Here is a 16503-nt window from a genome sequence, read left to right as displayed (position 1 = left end):
ACTGTCCCTCAGCTCTACCACTTGAGCCACAGCACCACTTCAGCTTTTTTCTTTTTGCTTATGTGGTGCTGAGGAATCAAACCCAGGGCCTCATGCATGCGAGGCAAGCGCTCTACCACTGAGCCACCTTCCCAGCCCAACTCACTCCTATTCTAAAGGTTGCTTTTCACTCTGTTGGTTGTTCACTTTGCTGTGCAGCAGCTTTTTAGCTTGATGTAGTTCCACCTGTCCATGTTTGATTTTGTCTACTGTGCTTTTGGTATTATATCCAAGAAATCACTGCCAAGACCAAGGTTACGAAGCCTTCCTTTTGTGCTTTTTCTAGGAGTTTTGGGTCTTATGCTTAAGTTTGGTTTATGTGGGGGGGGGATGGGAGGGAGGGAAGAAGAGAGAGATATAATAAGGGTTCAATTTAATTTTTTTATATGTGAAAATCCAGTTTTCTTTCTTCTTTTGGAGGCAGGGGACAGTGCTGGTGTTTGAACTCAGGGCCTTCTGCTTTCTAGGCAGGCATTCTACCATTTGGGCCATGCCCCAGGTCAAAAGTTTTTCCAACACCATGTATTAAAGAAACCATCGCTTCCCCATTGTGTAGCCTTGGCACTTCATTTAGGATCAGTTGGGTTTATTTTTATGGCTGGGTTTATTTTATGGCAGTCTGTTCTGTTTCATTTGTATTTATAAAAAGTTCCATACTTTTTGGTTATTGCAGCCTTGTGATATGTTTTATAATCACAAACTTGCTTTGGATATTTGGGTTCCTTTGTGATTTTCTGTAAAAAAAAAAAAAAGAAGAAGAAGTTGGCATTGGATGGAGATTGCCCTGAAACTGCAGATAGTTTTGAATGGTATGGACATCTGAAACAGAATTAGAAGTAATAAATCCAGTAATGTTGAAGAATACAGAGTTAATTTACAGAAATCAGTTGTATTTCTAGGTATTACCAATAATCTGAAAATGAGATTAAGAAAGCAATCACAGTTAACAGCATAAAAAGAGTAAAATACCCAGAAACGACAGTCTATACCTATAATCTAGGTATTCAAGAGGCAGAGGCAGGCCGATCCTGAGGTCAACGCTAGCCTGGGCTACATAGCAAGACCCTATCTCATTTTATTAATCACAAAAAAATTAGGAATAAACTTACACATGGAAAACTATAAAACATTTTTGTTGTTGTTTCTCTCTCTCTCTCTCTTGCTCTTGCCTTATTTCTCTGTAAAGAAAGAAATTTTTCTTTCTTGGGATTGAACTCAGCACCTTAAACTTGCAAAACAGGTACTCTACCACTTGAACCATGACTCCAGCTCTCATTGCTTCTCTTTTTTACTTTTGGTGTTTCCCTGAGTCTTGAAATCAGGGCCTGGCCTCTGTCCCTGAGCTCATTTTTGCTCAAGGCTAGTATTCTAACACTTGAGCCACAGCTCCACTTGTTGTGTGTGTGTGTGTGTGTGTGTGTGTGTGATTAATTGGAGATAAGAATCTCATGGACTTTCCTGAGTGTGTGGGCTTCAAACTGTGATCCTCAGCCTTTTATCTGTCATCTGAGGCCCTGGGAGTTGGGCAATTTGGTAAGTAAATTCAAACTGAGTCATGAATGGCAGATGGGTTTATCCTTTTACAAACTTCCCAGGAATAGTTGAATGCAAAAGTACCTGTCAAAAAGCAATACTGACTACATTGCCTGCAGGTGAAATATTTTTAAGTAACTATAAAAACCTTGTAAACTGTAACAGTTTCTATGTAATGAAAAGCTGGCATTCTTTTTGTTGTTGTTGTTGTTGTTGTCATTCTTTTTTTTTTTGCAGAAAATGATTTGCACAAAGTCACATACATTACCAGGTCAAATTCTAATCACTATTATTGGCAAACCCCTCTTAAATGTGAAGAAATTGAGTGAGGACACTTCAGAGCTCCAACACTACATACAGAAAGCCCCTTCTCATGGAGTCTGGGTCAGGAGAGTTTGGAGGAAGTGCAGTAAGGAGGGGCCAGACTTCTTTTTTTTTTTTTTTTGTATACTACTTATCATGTGCTAGATGATTTGCATACATTACTTCATCCAATCTTCTTTCATCCCATCTACCGATGCAGAAGTGGAGGGGCAGGGGAAGTGGAGACCAAGGCCCCCTTACTTTAGATACCAGGTGGTCAGCCCAGGGCTTCCTCCACCAGGAAGGGGGAGGGGACATGTGAAACCTGAGAGAAGCCCGGAATGTTTTAAGCTTCCTTGTCCTAAGGAGGCTTCCTGGAAGGAGTGTGGTTAAGAACAACTGCTTACTTCTGAAGAAGAAATTTATAGGCAAAGATCAGCTCAAAGGAGAGGTGAATTTAGGCTTAGAAGTTAACTGTCCCCATTGACCTCTTGCAGTTCTCAGTAGCTCCATCCTGTAGGGCTGGGCTGGAGTCCTGAGGTTGTCTTAACCACCCCAGGAGGTAGGACCTCCAGGAGGCTTTTCTCTGGACACTCAAGACACTCTGTCCTGCTCACTGAATGACTTAGTGTATGTGTGGTTGTTTCCCTTCCCGCCCGGCGCCCCCCACCTTAAATCATAAAAACAACCACTTCGACTTGATAAAGAGCGTTCTTCCAGTCACTGAGTCCTGTAGATTCTGCTTGTGCAAAGGGAACTTGGTGGATGCCATAACTTGAACACACCAGTGTCCAAAGGTTCTTCTGGTTTTCCTTGATACACCCTTTCCATCACTCATTTTGCTCTCCTGGGAACGTGTGTACGACTTAACTTTCTAGCTTCTTAGCTCATGGTATACTTATTACCCAAAGCTTAGCACTGTGCCTTAACTTGCCTTACCATGTCATCATCTTCAGTCCCAGCCCAGATCTTTCCATGATGATAAAACTCGTGCCGGTGGTGGTCTTAAGAAGGGCTTTCCCTCAAGTTTTGGTCCCATTGTGTCCTCCACAGTACAGACCACCAGCCCCGCCCAGGACCTCTACTGATAGGGACCCAAAACTTTCTGGACCACCGATTGCCCACTTGCCATACTATCAGACCCAGCGAAACCCTTCCCCATTTTATCTCCTTCTCATCACCAAAAGGCCAGCTGCTCAGCCCTTCTCAGGAGGCATGGCTGCATGAAGTGCTGGCCCATTTTCCGGACAGTTTGCCCTCGCAGCAGGACGGGGAACAGCTCCAGGGCCATGTTTTTGGATGTCCAGGTATCCTCTGCCCTTAATGCAAAAGTTCTAGGCTGCGCTCACTGGAGGGACACTGATCTAATGAAACTAAAGAGACAAGGGTCCTTTAAAAGAAGCACTTGGGACCCTGGCGTCTCTACATTCCTGTTTAGCGCAGGAAGCAGAAGGCGGACAGCCCGCCACCCCCCACCGCACTCGGCCTGTTTTGGCACCTGGTGGCCTCCAGGGGAAGCCTGACAAACTTAAAAGGGTGACTTGGCCATCCCGGCGGCGCCAGCGAGAAGATTTCGCGCTGACTTTGGTCCCTGGGATGTAAGAAAGGGAGAGTGCGCTCTCAGGCACAAACAGGAAAGCCTGACATCACGGAGGGGCGTGGGGAGGAGTCTGCTCCCCGCTCCAGGCTCGCTGGCTCGCTCGCTGCGCTCCCTTTGTGGCCGGAGTCGCGCGCACCGGCGGCGGGGCGGCGCGGCAGCGCGTGTGTGTGCGCGGCGGCCGCTCGGGATCGGGATCGGGACCGGGACCGGGACCCGACGGGGACTGGGCCTCCGAGCAGGGCGCATCATGAGGCGTGCGCGAACCGGAGAGAAAACTGAGAATGAAATTGCTTTGGCAAGCTAAAATGGTAACGAGAGTTCGCCGCCTTCTTCTCCGAGCCGGGCATCCTCGCCCGCTTTCCCGGGGCGGGCTTCACTCTCCGGGGCCGGGGACCCAGCCGGGCGCTCCCGGGCTTGGGAGCCGCGGCTCGCGCCGCCGTCTCCCGGTAAACCATTGCCTCCTCTCCCGGCCGTCGCCCGGACCTCGGGGTGCCGGCGGGGAAGTTGTAGAAGGAGCTGTGGGTCGGGGGAAGCGCCCGCCAAGCGCGCTCTCGCCCGCAGCTCTTTAAACCCCGACCTAAGCTTTCGCTGGCGACGTGGAACCCCCGGGGGTCGCCCGCTGCCCGCGCGCAGTCGGGGCTGCGCCCGGATGTGTTGCTTTTTCTGCACTTGCCAGATTCTTTTACGGAAATAAAAACTTTCCACCCCCGCTCACTTTTTGGATTCCACAACAATAAGAAAGGGGTGGAGGGGGGAGATGCAAGCCATTTTACTTCCAAAGGAGTGAGACTTTTGGCATTTTAAACACTTGTTTGTGTCTTGAGTCGAAGTGCAGTTTGCTCACATGTTTGAGCCACTTTAAAAAGTATCAACTTTTTTTTCTTTAAACAGATGAGTTATTTTTTTTCCTTTTACTTTAGGGGAAAAGTTAATCAGGACTAAACTACAGTTGTTGCTGTAGCTTCTTTTTTTTTAATGAAAAGAAAAAGATTGAAAAGAAACCAAGATAAGTGAGCGAGTCTAGGAAAAATAAGAAAATGGCAAAGTCACGGGCATCCTGATACCCCAGGAAGGGGCTCTGGGCCAAGAAAATCTCAGCGTTCACTCTGTCGCAATGTGCCTTGGATTGCTCTCATTGAAATCTTGATTTGGAACAGCCCAGCTTGTGTCTCCTGTGCTCCTGGTGAGCAGCAACGCAGCTGGGATAGATTGTGGTTAGCAAGGAGGAAAAATAATAACTTCTTTTTTTTTTCTCCTTCTTCTTTCTCTTTATTCTGTCCCTGGCAGAGCTCGATTCAGGACTGGGGTGAAGAGGTAGAGGAAGGAGCTGTTTATAATGTCACCCTCAAAAGAGTCCAGATTCAACAGGCAGCCAATAAAGGCGCAAGATGGCTCGGGGTGAGTAAAGCCACAGCGATGGTGAACTTTGGAATTTCAGAATCTGTTGGTCCGTGAATATTATTTTAGCAAAGGCAGTGTGTTATTTTCCCTTTCCGTTTTTCTTCTTTTGGCCTTGAAAAGGAAACTACTAATGACCAAAAGCTTGCAACTTAGTACACAGGTCTGTTTTTGTACTGGCAGGCTTTTCCAAAGCATCTTCTCTACCTTTGTTAATAATTCAGAATCTCGGAGAAACTTTTCAAGGTATCTGACAAATAGGTTAGGTAAGGAGTGGCAGAAAGGGACACAGAAAAATAGCAGCCCTTGGTTAGAGAAGAGTCATAAGCAGGGGGTGTCCAGATGGCATCTGCCCCCCCCCCAGTCACCTATTGCTGAGAGCACTCTCTCCCCTGCTTCTAGGATACCCAGAATGCTCAGGGGTCAGACCATTCCAGACCTGATTCCTCAGAGGGGTAGCAGTGTCCCCAGGGTGATCTCCTTTCTATTAGCCCACAAGGAGACAACTGTAAGCTTAGAGCCCACGACGTCCCATGTTGAGTGTGAACAGAGGGGGACTTTGGAAACATGCTGCTTCCAAGAACAAGACATTCCCACTGAGCTGCTAACTATCAGGTAGGGTCATGTGAGTTCTTAATTTGCCCAGTGGATCTTTCAACACATCTCAAATCAAGGGACTGTGCAAAATGGAAAGCCTGGTGACTGGATCACTACCTTGGGCTGGCGTGAACTGGTAAAGGTTGAAGGAACTCTCAGCTGGAGATAGAAGTCCACCTCCAGGAGGGCAGTGAGAAGTGACATAGGAGCATCAGAAAAGAACACACTAGCTGGTCGGACATAGGGATGGAATGTGCTTTGACTTTGACCATATTCTAGCGACATCCAAGCTTAGGTACATTCAAGACTAGGTACCTGTCTCCAGCTTTACTGGCTTGGAGATTTCACAAAATTCCCAATGTTTGCAGCAGAATCCATGTGGGAAGTTCCCAGGGCCTCATGTGAAGTGTAGAAACATCACGTGACTCGTAAGTCTTGGCATTGAAGCTAGGAGAACCAGTAGCCATCTCTGCCCCTGCCATGACCACAGACACAGCTCTTCTATGCTTTGGCTTACTGCTACAGTAATGAGCACGAGACACCACCTGCTAAGACAGGAAATTGTTGGTGACACTGCAAGTATGGTCTTTGAAGGAGTTGTTCTAGGGAAAATAAGAGGGCTTCATTTATCAAGCAGGAGTCTTCCTTAGAAAATGATCTTCAAGTTACTCCTGTGCATTGCAGCAGACCTACCTGATAGGGGGACCAGAGCTAGCTGTCTGGATCAGTCAGCACTTGGCTCTTTGTGGTTGTGTATATGTGTTGTGTTTAAATGTAGTGTTGGTGTGGTTTGGCCTATCTGGCTACTTCTGACTGATATACGTGTTCTGAACCTTTGGCCTTCAAATAGCTATTAATGCTTTCTGCTGTTGAGTTGTTCTCCTCTTCCTAATGTGACTAATATGTGGAAGACAGTTTTTTTAAAAGCCAAATACAACAGTAATAAATGCAGTGAGGGAAAAATGTAAGTTCTACACACATAACCTGTCATTCATTTAGCTAACGGTGGTTATTTAGTAATTCTCACTAATTGTTCTGTTCTTATCTCCCCACCTTCTGAGTTTTCTCAAATTTTTAGCATTCTTAGGTGGTTGACCCTTGATTTTCATTTTTATTTTTTAGTATGTAAGATTGATGCTAGATGAAGCTGGGTGTGGTGGCACACGCCTCGCATCCCTGCTATGTGAGAAGGATAGAGATAGGAAGATTGAGAGCTGAAGCTCTCCAGGGCAAAAGTGTGAGACCCTAAATGAAAAACAAACTAAAAACACAAAGATTGTGAGTACGGCTCTAGCATGAGGTCTTGAGTTGACCCCTAGTACTTAAAAAAGAGAGAAAAGGAAATTGTTTCTAGTCGAAGGAGAAATAGCTGTTCTCTCCCTATTTCAACATGGTGCACAGCACATTCTCACGGCTCCAGCCATGCTCCCTGTCTGTCAGTCCTGAGAACTCCTCACCACTGAAACCCCTTGTTTTTGTCTCTTAGGTGTCCTATGTGACAGCTCTGTTTATGTCCTAGAAAATTCCAGACTTAATATGACTCAACCAATTGAGCCGTAGTCATTACAAAACCCTTTTCTTTGGGACTCAGTGGCTTCCTGGTGTTTGTTTTGCTACATTCCAGCACCCTACTCAGAATCCTTCCAATTAACCAGTTTTAGAGTTAACAAGAGATTGAGGAGAGGAGGATAGGTCATCCTTATTGAAATATGACAATGACTTTGTGGGGAAGGTGGTATTATGATTATGTCTTTTGTTTTCCATACAAGGAAACTAACCCAGAAAGGTTAAGTTGCTTTGCAGAGTGTCACATAGCTAAGAAATGGTGGAGGCCAGATTAGCACCCAGGTAGGGCTTTTTTGTCTGAAACTATCTAGGACCCTTAGCTATTTCTATAGAAGTAGACAGAACATTGGCTCATAAAAGCAAGGATGCTATACAGTGCTTATCTTAGAGGTCATATCTTGTGTAGACCTGAGGAAATGTGGCTTTCTGGTCCTTTCTGAGCTTTGAACCTTCATTGTGAGATGTATTATGAAGATCTTATTGATAAGCTCGCCACTGTGAACATGTATAATGTGCTCTGACGATGTACGAGATCATGTTGTGAATGAGTGTAGGCATAGTTCCTTTTATGTCTATAACACTGTTCAGAAAGACTAAAAGATGGAGTCCAATATTTAAATTTTCTAGTGCTAAGATCTCCAGAGCATTAACATTCAATTCTGGGAAGCATAGCAAAATAATTACACATTCTCAGATGTGAACTATCATGGTACGATAGTTTATACCATCTGAAACATGTGAAGTGCTTGATATTTTATTATGTTGCTTGGATTTTGCACTTAGCTGATCTTTAGAAGACCCTATGTGTTAGTTGTCAATTACACCACTAAGTGTGGCCCAGTCCCAGTTTATTTATACATACACTGCTGTCCTGTACATTTGACAGTAGAAGTATGTTGTCAGTTTGGGAAAACCCAGTATTATTAAAATGAGGATGTATTTTCTTTTGTAGTAACATATTAGACTGGGATAATTTTATTCATTTATAGTTCTCATAGAAAAGGAGCTCCAAGTATGTCATGAAATCATAAAATCTCAGGATTAGAAGAGTTTGTGGGGTGTCCAGTAGTTGTTGGGAAGTTAGATGGTCAACATTTGTTACTTGTCTTGATCCCAACATTGTGGCTGCATATTGATAGTGATATGTAGAAACGAGTTAAAAGATGCCAAGATTGTCTCAAAGTAGGAAAAGATACCATTTTTAGGAAGACTATCCAAAGGAACAGTAGAATTCAGGGAAGGGGGTGGGTATCTTCAGAACAGAACGGACTTAGGAGCCAGAAAAATGTATCAAATGTAAGAAAAGATTAACATAGCAATATTTGTTTCACAGGGTTATTAGTGCCTGGCCAGCTCTTCAAGGTTTGTGGGATGTGGAGAGGTCAACGGATGGTCTCATGGCTTTTCTCAGTTCTGTACTTCTGGGCTCATGTGGTCCTTGTGGTGGGACCCTCTGACTCCCTGCTTGTTTAGTATCTGTCACACTGTTTCCATATGGGCTTTTGATGGATATTTGATGGACTGAGTTGAAAAGCTTGATAACTAAAGACAGTGAAATAGGACAGAAAGATGCAGGCTATAAAAACAAAGGGAACTGGGAATCTGCTATTGAGCCCAGTGTTTAGGTGAACTGTGGCCAGTTGGAGGGTTCTGTGATTGCAGTGGTAAGTAAGCATTTGCAGCACTTTCTCTGGGCTGAGAAATTGACTCTCACTTGTCTATGCCATTTGCATTGTCTTTACCTAGCATTTTGGTAGGGTTGTTGTCCATGTTGCCTTCATAGAGTTATAGTTCACGACTTCTCATTTAAATTTACTTCTGGGAATTCTCTTTGATCCTCCAAGTCTGAGTGAGTTGTCCCTTCTCTGTTATTCTAGAGTATTCTGTATCTCCATATCATGAGTGTACCTCATTCTCTTGCATTTGCTTGTGTGTTGGGCAGAAACTCAATAAGTGTTTGTTAAGTAAATGGTTCTGAACTTCACCCTTCTTTGGGAAACTGATATGGTCTTGATAAATATGAACATATGGCTCCTTCTTATGGAACACAAAATCAGCATGAAGATGTTGGCTTATAAGAGGAGAAGAGAGCATGGGAGCAAGAAAAATCAATTAGGTAATGATTACAGCTGTCTCAACATTCTTTCTGGAACAAAGCAGGGCACAAACAAAAGTACTGATTATTCATTTTAACAAAAAAATTCCTCAGTGCCTTTAAAAACCAGGAGGCCCATTTGTATTTGTCTCATTGCTGAACAGTGAAGATAGGAAGGCAATGCATGAGTTAAAAAGTGTTGGCGAGCTTGACAACTATGTGTGGTTGGAAAGTGCAGGAGCGGGATTTTAGAATTGTAACAAGATAAGCCCTAGAGGAGCCTGGCCTTTACAGCTGGTCATCCTTGTTTTCATCTGGAAATCAGGCCAAGGGTCTGCACTATTCCTGTCTGTTGGAATGTTTAATTTAGGCTTTACAAAGTAAACCTTTCAAAATTTGAAAACCATCTGTAAATGAAACGACTGGTGTTTATCATTTGTCTTGGGGAACATGTTTTTAAAATAATTAGTCCAATAATATGGTCAATAGTGCTAATCAAGAAAATAGAGCAAATTTGAATCGCCTGAGATACTGTTATTACATTGGTGCCTTTCACTGTTTTTACAATCTATTAGGATCCATGTGAGAACAATGCAACAGCTAATCAAGAATATCTATTTCCATTCATAAGTCTACAGAATATCAAATTGTGTTTAAAATACATCTATCCAGCAAATAACATATATAATTAACTTTTTATACTTGCAAGTATACATTTGATTAAAAATTAATATTATGAGCACGTTCTCATTTCTATGAAGTTATAAAGTAAAAAGCTTCTTGGAGTTTTTGTTGTTGTTGCCATTTTGTTTTGTTTTGATTTTGGGGATAGAGTCTTTACTGGGTTGATCTTGAACTCATAATTCTTCTACTACCTCAGCCTGCTTATTGCTGCGATTACGAGCATGAGCCACTTTGTTTGCCTCTGAAATTTAAATTACATTTTAGCACTTAGTTGGGGGTCTGTCCCATACCACTTGCTTTAATTTCTTTTGTTTATGACATATATTTCCTTTTAAACTTTATCATCCTAAATAATCAGAGCCTTACAGAAACTGTCATACATATTTTTTGATAAAATGTGCAAAGACCACTAAGTAAAGCATTAAGATTTCCATCATGATGTAATTTTGCAGTGAGAAAATAGTTTTATAAACAGAGCAAGAAAAGGATTAGAAGTGGGGCAAGATAACAGCTGTCATTCTCTTAGACTCAGCTAGCTTCTTGTGGATTGCCAATGGGTGTGGCTAGCTCTGTAGAGTTGATCTGGAGTTTGCTGGGGTTTCTGGGTCATTCACGGGTAAACACATCCAGGAAGAACTCCCCCACTGTGGTTGCATGTCTTCTGGATTTGACATCTCCTTGGATACATCCACTTATTCACCAACCGCTCACTTGTTGAATACCGGGGACAGAGTTAGGTGAGACCACTTTGCTTTGAAGTGGGAAATGGGAGCCCCAAGGTTAAGCTGATTACAATCTATTGTGGTAAGAGTGGGGGACCCTGCAAGAGGTCACTGGCATCAGAAGGGACAGAGGGTGGACTGTCCAGGGAAGAGGTGGCACAGCAGAGTGACTCCTTCAGGCAACTGAGGAGGAGTTAAAAGTGGGTATGTGGGGCACTGGGGTTCACTTTCCTGGGAGCCAGTCACTGGGAAGCGAGTCCCATGTGAGGCAAGGTTTGGATTAAGGAGACCTCCACGTGGTTGCTCAGGCATTAGAAGAATTAGGAGAAACAGAACCTGCTGACCCTGTACAGGATGGAGGTGTGCAGAGAGAAGAGGGGGAAGGGAGAAGGGGCTGGAGAAGGGAGAGGGAAAATGAGAGAGATGGAGGGAGGGAAGTAAGAAGGGAGGGAGGGAGGGAGGGAGACTGACTGTACAGAGAGTAGATGGGGGAGAAGAGGGAGGGACTAATCATGGAGATTGATTATATAGGGAGAAGGAAGGAGGAGGTGTGGCCACAGCAGAAGTGGAAGTGACATCAGAGCCTCCCACTGCCCCCAGGTGCGCCAGTTACCTGGGTGACAGATGCTGGGCCACAACTTCTAGGGAGGGGTACCTGTGCACCGAGGGAAAACAAAGGGAAGGGGTCAGTTTTTACCTTGTGGACCTAACAAAAGGGACAAGGGACAAATAGAGGGAAAGTGACAGGAAAGGGACCTAGAAAGCAAGGCACGGAGGCCACGTCCACAAGAGCTGGGGCTCTCAGTTCTGGCATTGCCAAGCCATAGAAGTGGCTTCATAGCTGGGCGCTGGTGGCTCAAGCCTGTAACCCTAGCTACTCAGGAGGCGGAGATCTGAGGATCGGGGTTCAAAGCCAACCAGGGCAGAAAAGTCCATGAGACTACCAGAAAACTACCAAAAACCAGAAATGGCATTGTAGCTCAAGGGGTAGAGTGCTGACCTTGAGCAAAAGAGCTCAGGGATAGTGCCCACTTGAACACTGGAACAGCCAACCAAAAGTTCTAAGACAAAAACAGTTTTAAGCAGAGTGGCAAATGAGATTTGCATTTCTGAGCGATGACAGACAGCTGAAGGGTAGATGTATTGGAAAGGAGCCAATGGAGAAAGGGGACCTTGGAGAAGTCTTCCATGGTATTAAGGTGAAGAAAGGGAGAGGACCTGAAACTGGTAGCAGGGTGAAGAAGGCTGCCTGGGGGAATGGCTGTAGGTGTAGGAGGGAGGGGGTCAGGGCAGGAGGCAAGAACGAGGGTTGGGGTAGGCCTGGGTCTCAAGTGCCTGGCTTTCAAAGAGCAGGTCAGCAGAAGCCAGCTGGCTTCCTGGGGGTCAGTGTAACCCTCTTTTTTGGGGGAGCTAAAGGTATTAGGGACTTCAGACCAGGCTTCCTCTGTGTAATATATTAGTAAATGCCTCTTTTCCCATGAGAGGAAACACCAGATCCGGGCTTGCCTGATGTGTCATGTCTAGAGACAAAAATCTCAGTTTAGACTCACCAGGAAGAAGGCAGAAAAAACTGCGGGGCTTCTCAGATTCCAGAAAATTCTGCAGAGCCAATTTCTATCTTTTTCTTCTTCTTCTTTTTTTTTTCTATCCTTTTCCTTTCAAGTCTTCTGTTTCCCTATAAACTAAACAAATTGAATCTGTAGGTTGGAAAGAGAATAAATATGGAACCCACAGGCTCTGATTACAGAGTTGTATTCTAGACAACATTTTAACTTATAATTGTGTCTTTAGAGACACAAGGAATTTTATGGTTATGTTTCTTCCTCCTCCTTTCTCAATGTCTTTAAACTTCCAGACTCTGTTTATCCTGGCTGCTGACAGCACTGCTCCTACAGGGCGTACTGTGAAGGATAGTTGTTCTCCTAGGAAAGACATTTTTTAATCCTGTCTGATGATTCCCTATTTTTCTCCTACCCCATCTCCATGTCTGTCTGTCTGTCTGTCTCAAATACTTGCACACAAACAGCCCAAATACTAAGAAAAAGAAAAAAGTCTTTCACATTTTACTTGTTAGGATTTATTACATCTTTGTAATATACTGTTGTGTATAATCAATCAAAACTTGACTTGGTTATTACTGTTATTTGCCTGATTAACTTTACCATGAAAGCAGCCTTTAGTTGTTTTTATTTTTTAAAGACTAAAAATGGAAGAAGAAAAGGAGCTTACAGCATCAGGAGGAGACTTTACCTTGTAGGAAGTTCAACTTTTTTTTGGGTCAGTCACGGGGCTTGAACTCTGGGCTTGGGCGCTGTCCCTCAGTTCTTCAGCTCAAGGCGAGCACTCTACCACTTGAGCTACAGTGCCACTTCCAGTTTTCTAGTGGTTTATTGGAGATAGGAGTCTCACAGTCTTTCCTGCCCAGGTTAGCTTTGAACCCCAATCCTCAGATCTCAGCCTCCTGAGTAGCTCGGATTACAGGTGTGAGCCACCAGCGCCCAGCTGGAAGTTCAGCTTTATGCAGAGAAAAATCACTGAAGGCAGATACTGTTGCTTATCCTTGTAGAAACACTCCTTCTCACTGATGTAGCAGTGTGTAAGGCTCTGATGATGTGTGTCTCTGCTTACAATGGTTACTTAAAGCTACTTTCTCCTTTATACCACCCAGCCAAAGACTTCGAGGGTAACCGTGGTGGTAATCATTGGTTCTAGATTCTTTAGATCCGTTAAAAATATCGCATTACCCTACTTTGTCTAGTCTTCTATTGCTTATGCCATATATTTGAATTCCATTGAATTCCATTGGTCCATATATTTGAATTCATTACAACATACTTTATCTTAACCCATATTAGTTCCCCCAGAAGCTTCCTCTACATCTGTTCTAGTCTGCAAACTATTGAGGAATTCAGCTCTTTTCCTTTATATCCTGCGGATTTAAATACTTGTCTTCATCTTTTATAAGAGTGAAGCCAGCCAGTGCAGGTAGCTCATGCCTATAATCCTAACTACTCAGAAGGCTGAGATCTGGGGATTACAGTTCAAAGCCAATGTGAACAGCAAAGTCCATGATAGTATCTCCAGTTAACCAGCAAAAAGCTGGAAGTGGAGCTGTGGCTATAGAATGCCAGTCTTCAGTGAAAAAGCTAAGGAACAGTGCCCAGGCTCTGAGTTTATGCCCCAGCACCAACCCCGAAGAAAAAAAATGAAAAAGAAGGAAGACAGTGCAGAGTCTTCTAGTTCATAATTTTAAAAGGCCAACCCATTTCCCTGAGTCTGACTGCAGCTTCTCTGCTAGGAACTCTTCCCTACTTACTTGTGTCCTTGGCCTATAACTCCTGTCACTCTGTCACTTCAGGTGGTCAATGTTCATCCAACGAAAGACCATTTAATGGCTACAGGTAAAAGTGCCGAAGCCAGATTAGACATTGGCTAAAAATAAAATGCTTTAGAGTTGTGCCTTTTCCTAGTTAAAATTGCAACACTTGGAGTTGTTTATTGAGATAACTGATAGACCTAAATAGAAAACTCAGGAAAACGGAAGCATTTGGTTAGTTTGTAAAGTCCAGGGTAAAGATTTGCCACTTCTGTCCAAAGGTTGACTCCTCCTAAGTTTAGAACACAATAAACAAGGCTGTTTCAAGTCACTCCATCAAGCATTAACAGGACCCAGAGCCATTAAGGCCTGATTGGGGAATTAGGTCAGAGTTCTTTCTGTTGGCTCAGAGGTCCTAGGAGCTGTATCCCATCCCCCACTCCCCCATCCGGACTTCTCTTCCTTTTTAGGGTTATTTTAAGCAGGGGTCCAGGGAGGAAATGTAGTCTAGGGCACTGGTTAAGAACCTGCACTTTGGAACCAGACAGATCTGAGTTCAAAACTCAGCTCTGTACCTGTGAGTTTTGTGTTGTGGACTTGGGCTGAAAGGCCACATAACTTCTCTAAGCCTGAATTCCTTGTAAAGTAGGGAAAGTTGAAAGTGCCAGAACTACCCTGGCGGAATTGCTGTGGTTTGTACATACAGGAGTTAGTAGGCAAAGTGCCTAGGATCTGGTGTGCCCTCACCTCAGTGGTGGGATTCAGTGTCAGCCTCCTCTGTCAGACCTTCTCTGTCATGGAGCCTGTAGAGACTGGGCTAGTTTTCTTACATGGGCCTCTGGAGCTGGGAGTTACACGTCATCCCAGGTTGTATGGCTAACAAAAATGGGAAGGTTTTAGAACATACTTATTTCTGATATCACTTGCTCCCATTCTCTCTTACTTTACACACTTGAGAGGAAGACTCACCCATGGCAGGGCTTAGGGATCCTGGTTTAACTGAAGTATTGCCTCCTCTCTGCTTGCCTGCCTGCCTGCCTGCCAGTGAAAGGCTGAGTGAGCGATGTTTCAGGCCCCAAGGTTTTCCGTCTCAAAGTCCTCCAGGTTTTCTAGATTCGTTGGTGTTCATTTCTTTCTGGGTGCTGGTGGCTCATGCCTGTAATCCTAGCTACTTAGGAGGGTGAGATCTAAGGATTGCTGATCAAAGTGAACCCAGGCAGCAAAGTCCATGAGACTCTCATCTCTAAGTAACCACCAAAGCCACAAGTGGCACTGTGGCTCAGATGGTAGAGCACTAGCCTTGAGCCAAAAAGCTCAAGTCTAGCTCTCAGTTCTTGACTTCAAGGACCCAGGACTCATGTGTGCACATGTGTGCTCATGCACGTGCACACACATACACACAAATTAACTTTAAAAAATCCATTTATCTAGCAGTGGGTCATATGCTGCTGATGGAGAAAAAAATTTTTTTCTTCCTTTTTTTTTTAATTGTAAAAGTGATGTACAGAGGGGTTACAGTTACATAAGTAAGGTAATGAGTACATTTCTTTTCCAGCAGTGTGACTCCCTCCCTTGTTTTTCTCCCATTTTCCCTCCCCCCCAAAGTTGTAAAGTTCATTTCCAACTTAGTGTCTAGTGAGTATTACTGTTGCATTTGTTCACTCTTTGTTCCATTTCCCTTCCTCAAGTCAAAAAAACTTATATGCAAGACAGAGGGTACCAAAATAAAAAAAAAAAAAAAACAGTGACCATAGGGAATAAACCAGAGGAGAAAAAAAGAAAGACAAAGCAGTAACTGCAAACAGTACACCAAAAAAAGGAAAAAAAATAACAACAAAAAAACCCTCTTGTTTTCATATCGGGGAGATTGTTTCAGTTAGCATCATTTTTTTTTTCTGTTGGTTGTGGGGCTTGAACTCTGGGCCTGGGTGCTATCCCTCACCTCTTCAGCTCAAGGCAAGCATTCTACCACTTGCGCCACAGTGCCACTTCTGGTTTTCTGGTGGTTTATTGGAGATAAGAATCTCACAGACTTTCCTGCCCAGACTGGCTTTGAACCCCAATCCTCAGATCTCAGCCTCCTGAGTAGCTAGGATTACAGGTGTGAGCCACTGGCACCTGGCTTCGATTAACATCTTTTATGTGTATGTAGCTATTGGGCTATTGTGAACCTCTGCTAGGACTATCCTGGGCATATACTAATTATTACAAATGAGGGAAACGATGGGAACTATGTTTCTTTGGGTCTGGCTTACTTCACTTAATACGATTTTTTCCTGTCTTTCCATTTCATTATGAATAGGGCGATGTCATTCTTTCTGATGGAAGCATAGAACTCCATTGTGTGTGTGTGTGTTTGTGTGTGTGTGTGTTTGTGTGTGTATGTGTATCTATACATCTATATATATATCATTTTCTTGATCTACTGAGGAGCATCTGGGTTGACTCCATATCTTAGCTATGGTAAATAATGCTTCTTTGAACATAGTTATGCAGATAGCTTTAGTGTTGCCTTGTTTATGATCATTTGGGTAAATGCCCAGGAGTAGGATTGCTGGGTCATAGGGGAGCTCTATGTTTAGTCTTTTGAGGAACCTCCATACTGCTTTCCAGAGTGGTTGAACCAGTTTACATTCCTACCAACAGGGTA

At 43.8% G+C, this 16503-nt stretch overlaps 1 protein-coding gene across 2 annotated transcripts in view; it reads left to right on the top strand.

Moving 5' to 3' along the window:
* Nucleotides 1-3555: 3555 nt before the first annotated feature.
* Rgl1 (ral guanine nucleotide dissociation stimulator-like 1) overlaps nt 3556-16503 on the top strand; it is a 119863-nt gene continuing 106915 nt past the window's right edge. For both annotated transcript variants that reach the window (XR_001175043.1, XM_013015720.1), the window contains exons 1-2: nt 3556-3783; nt 4763-4873. Coding sequence is in view for 1 of the 2 variants with exons in the window: in XM_013015720.1 (XP_012871174.1) it covers nt 3757-3783; nt 4763-4873 (138 nt within the window). In the remaining variant the exon portion in view is untranslated. The remainder of the gene's footprint in view (nt 3784-4762; nt 4874-16503) is intronic.

The sequence above is a fragment of the Dipodomys ordii genome, unplaced genomic scaffold, assembly GCF_000151885.1.
Source record: "Dipodomys ordii isolate 6190 unplaced genomic scaffold, Dord_2.0 Scaffold27, whole genome shotgun sequence".
Taxonomy (NCBI): domain Eukaryota; kingdom Metazoa; phylum Chordata; class Mammalia; order Rodentia; family Heteromyidae; genus Dipodomys; species Dipodomys ordii.
Note: the sequence above shows the minus strand (reverse complement) of the source record. Positions and strands in the feature narration are given on the sequence as shown.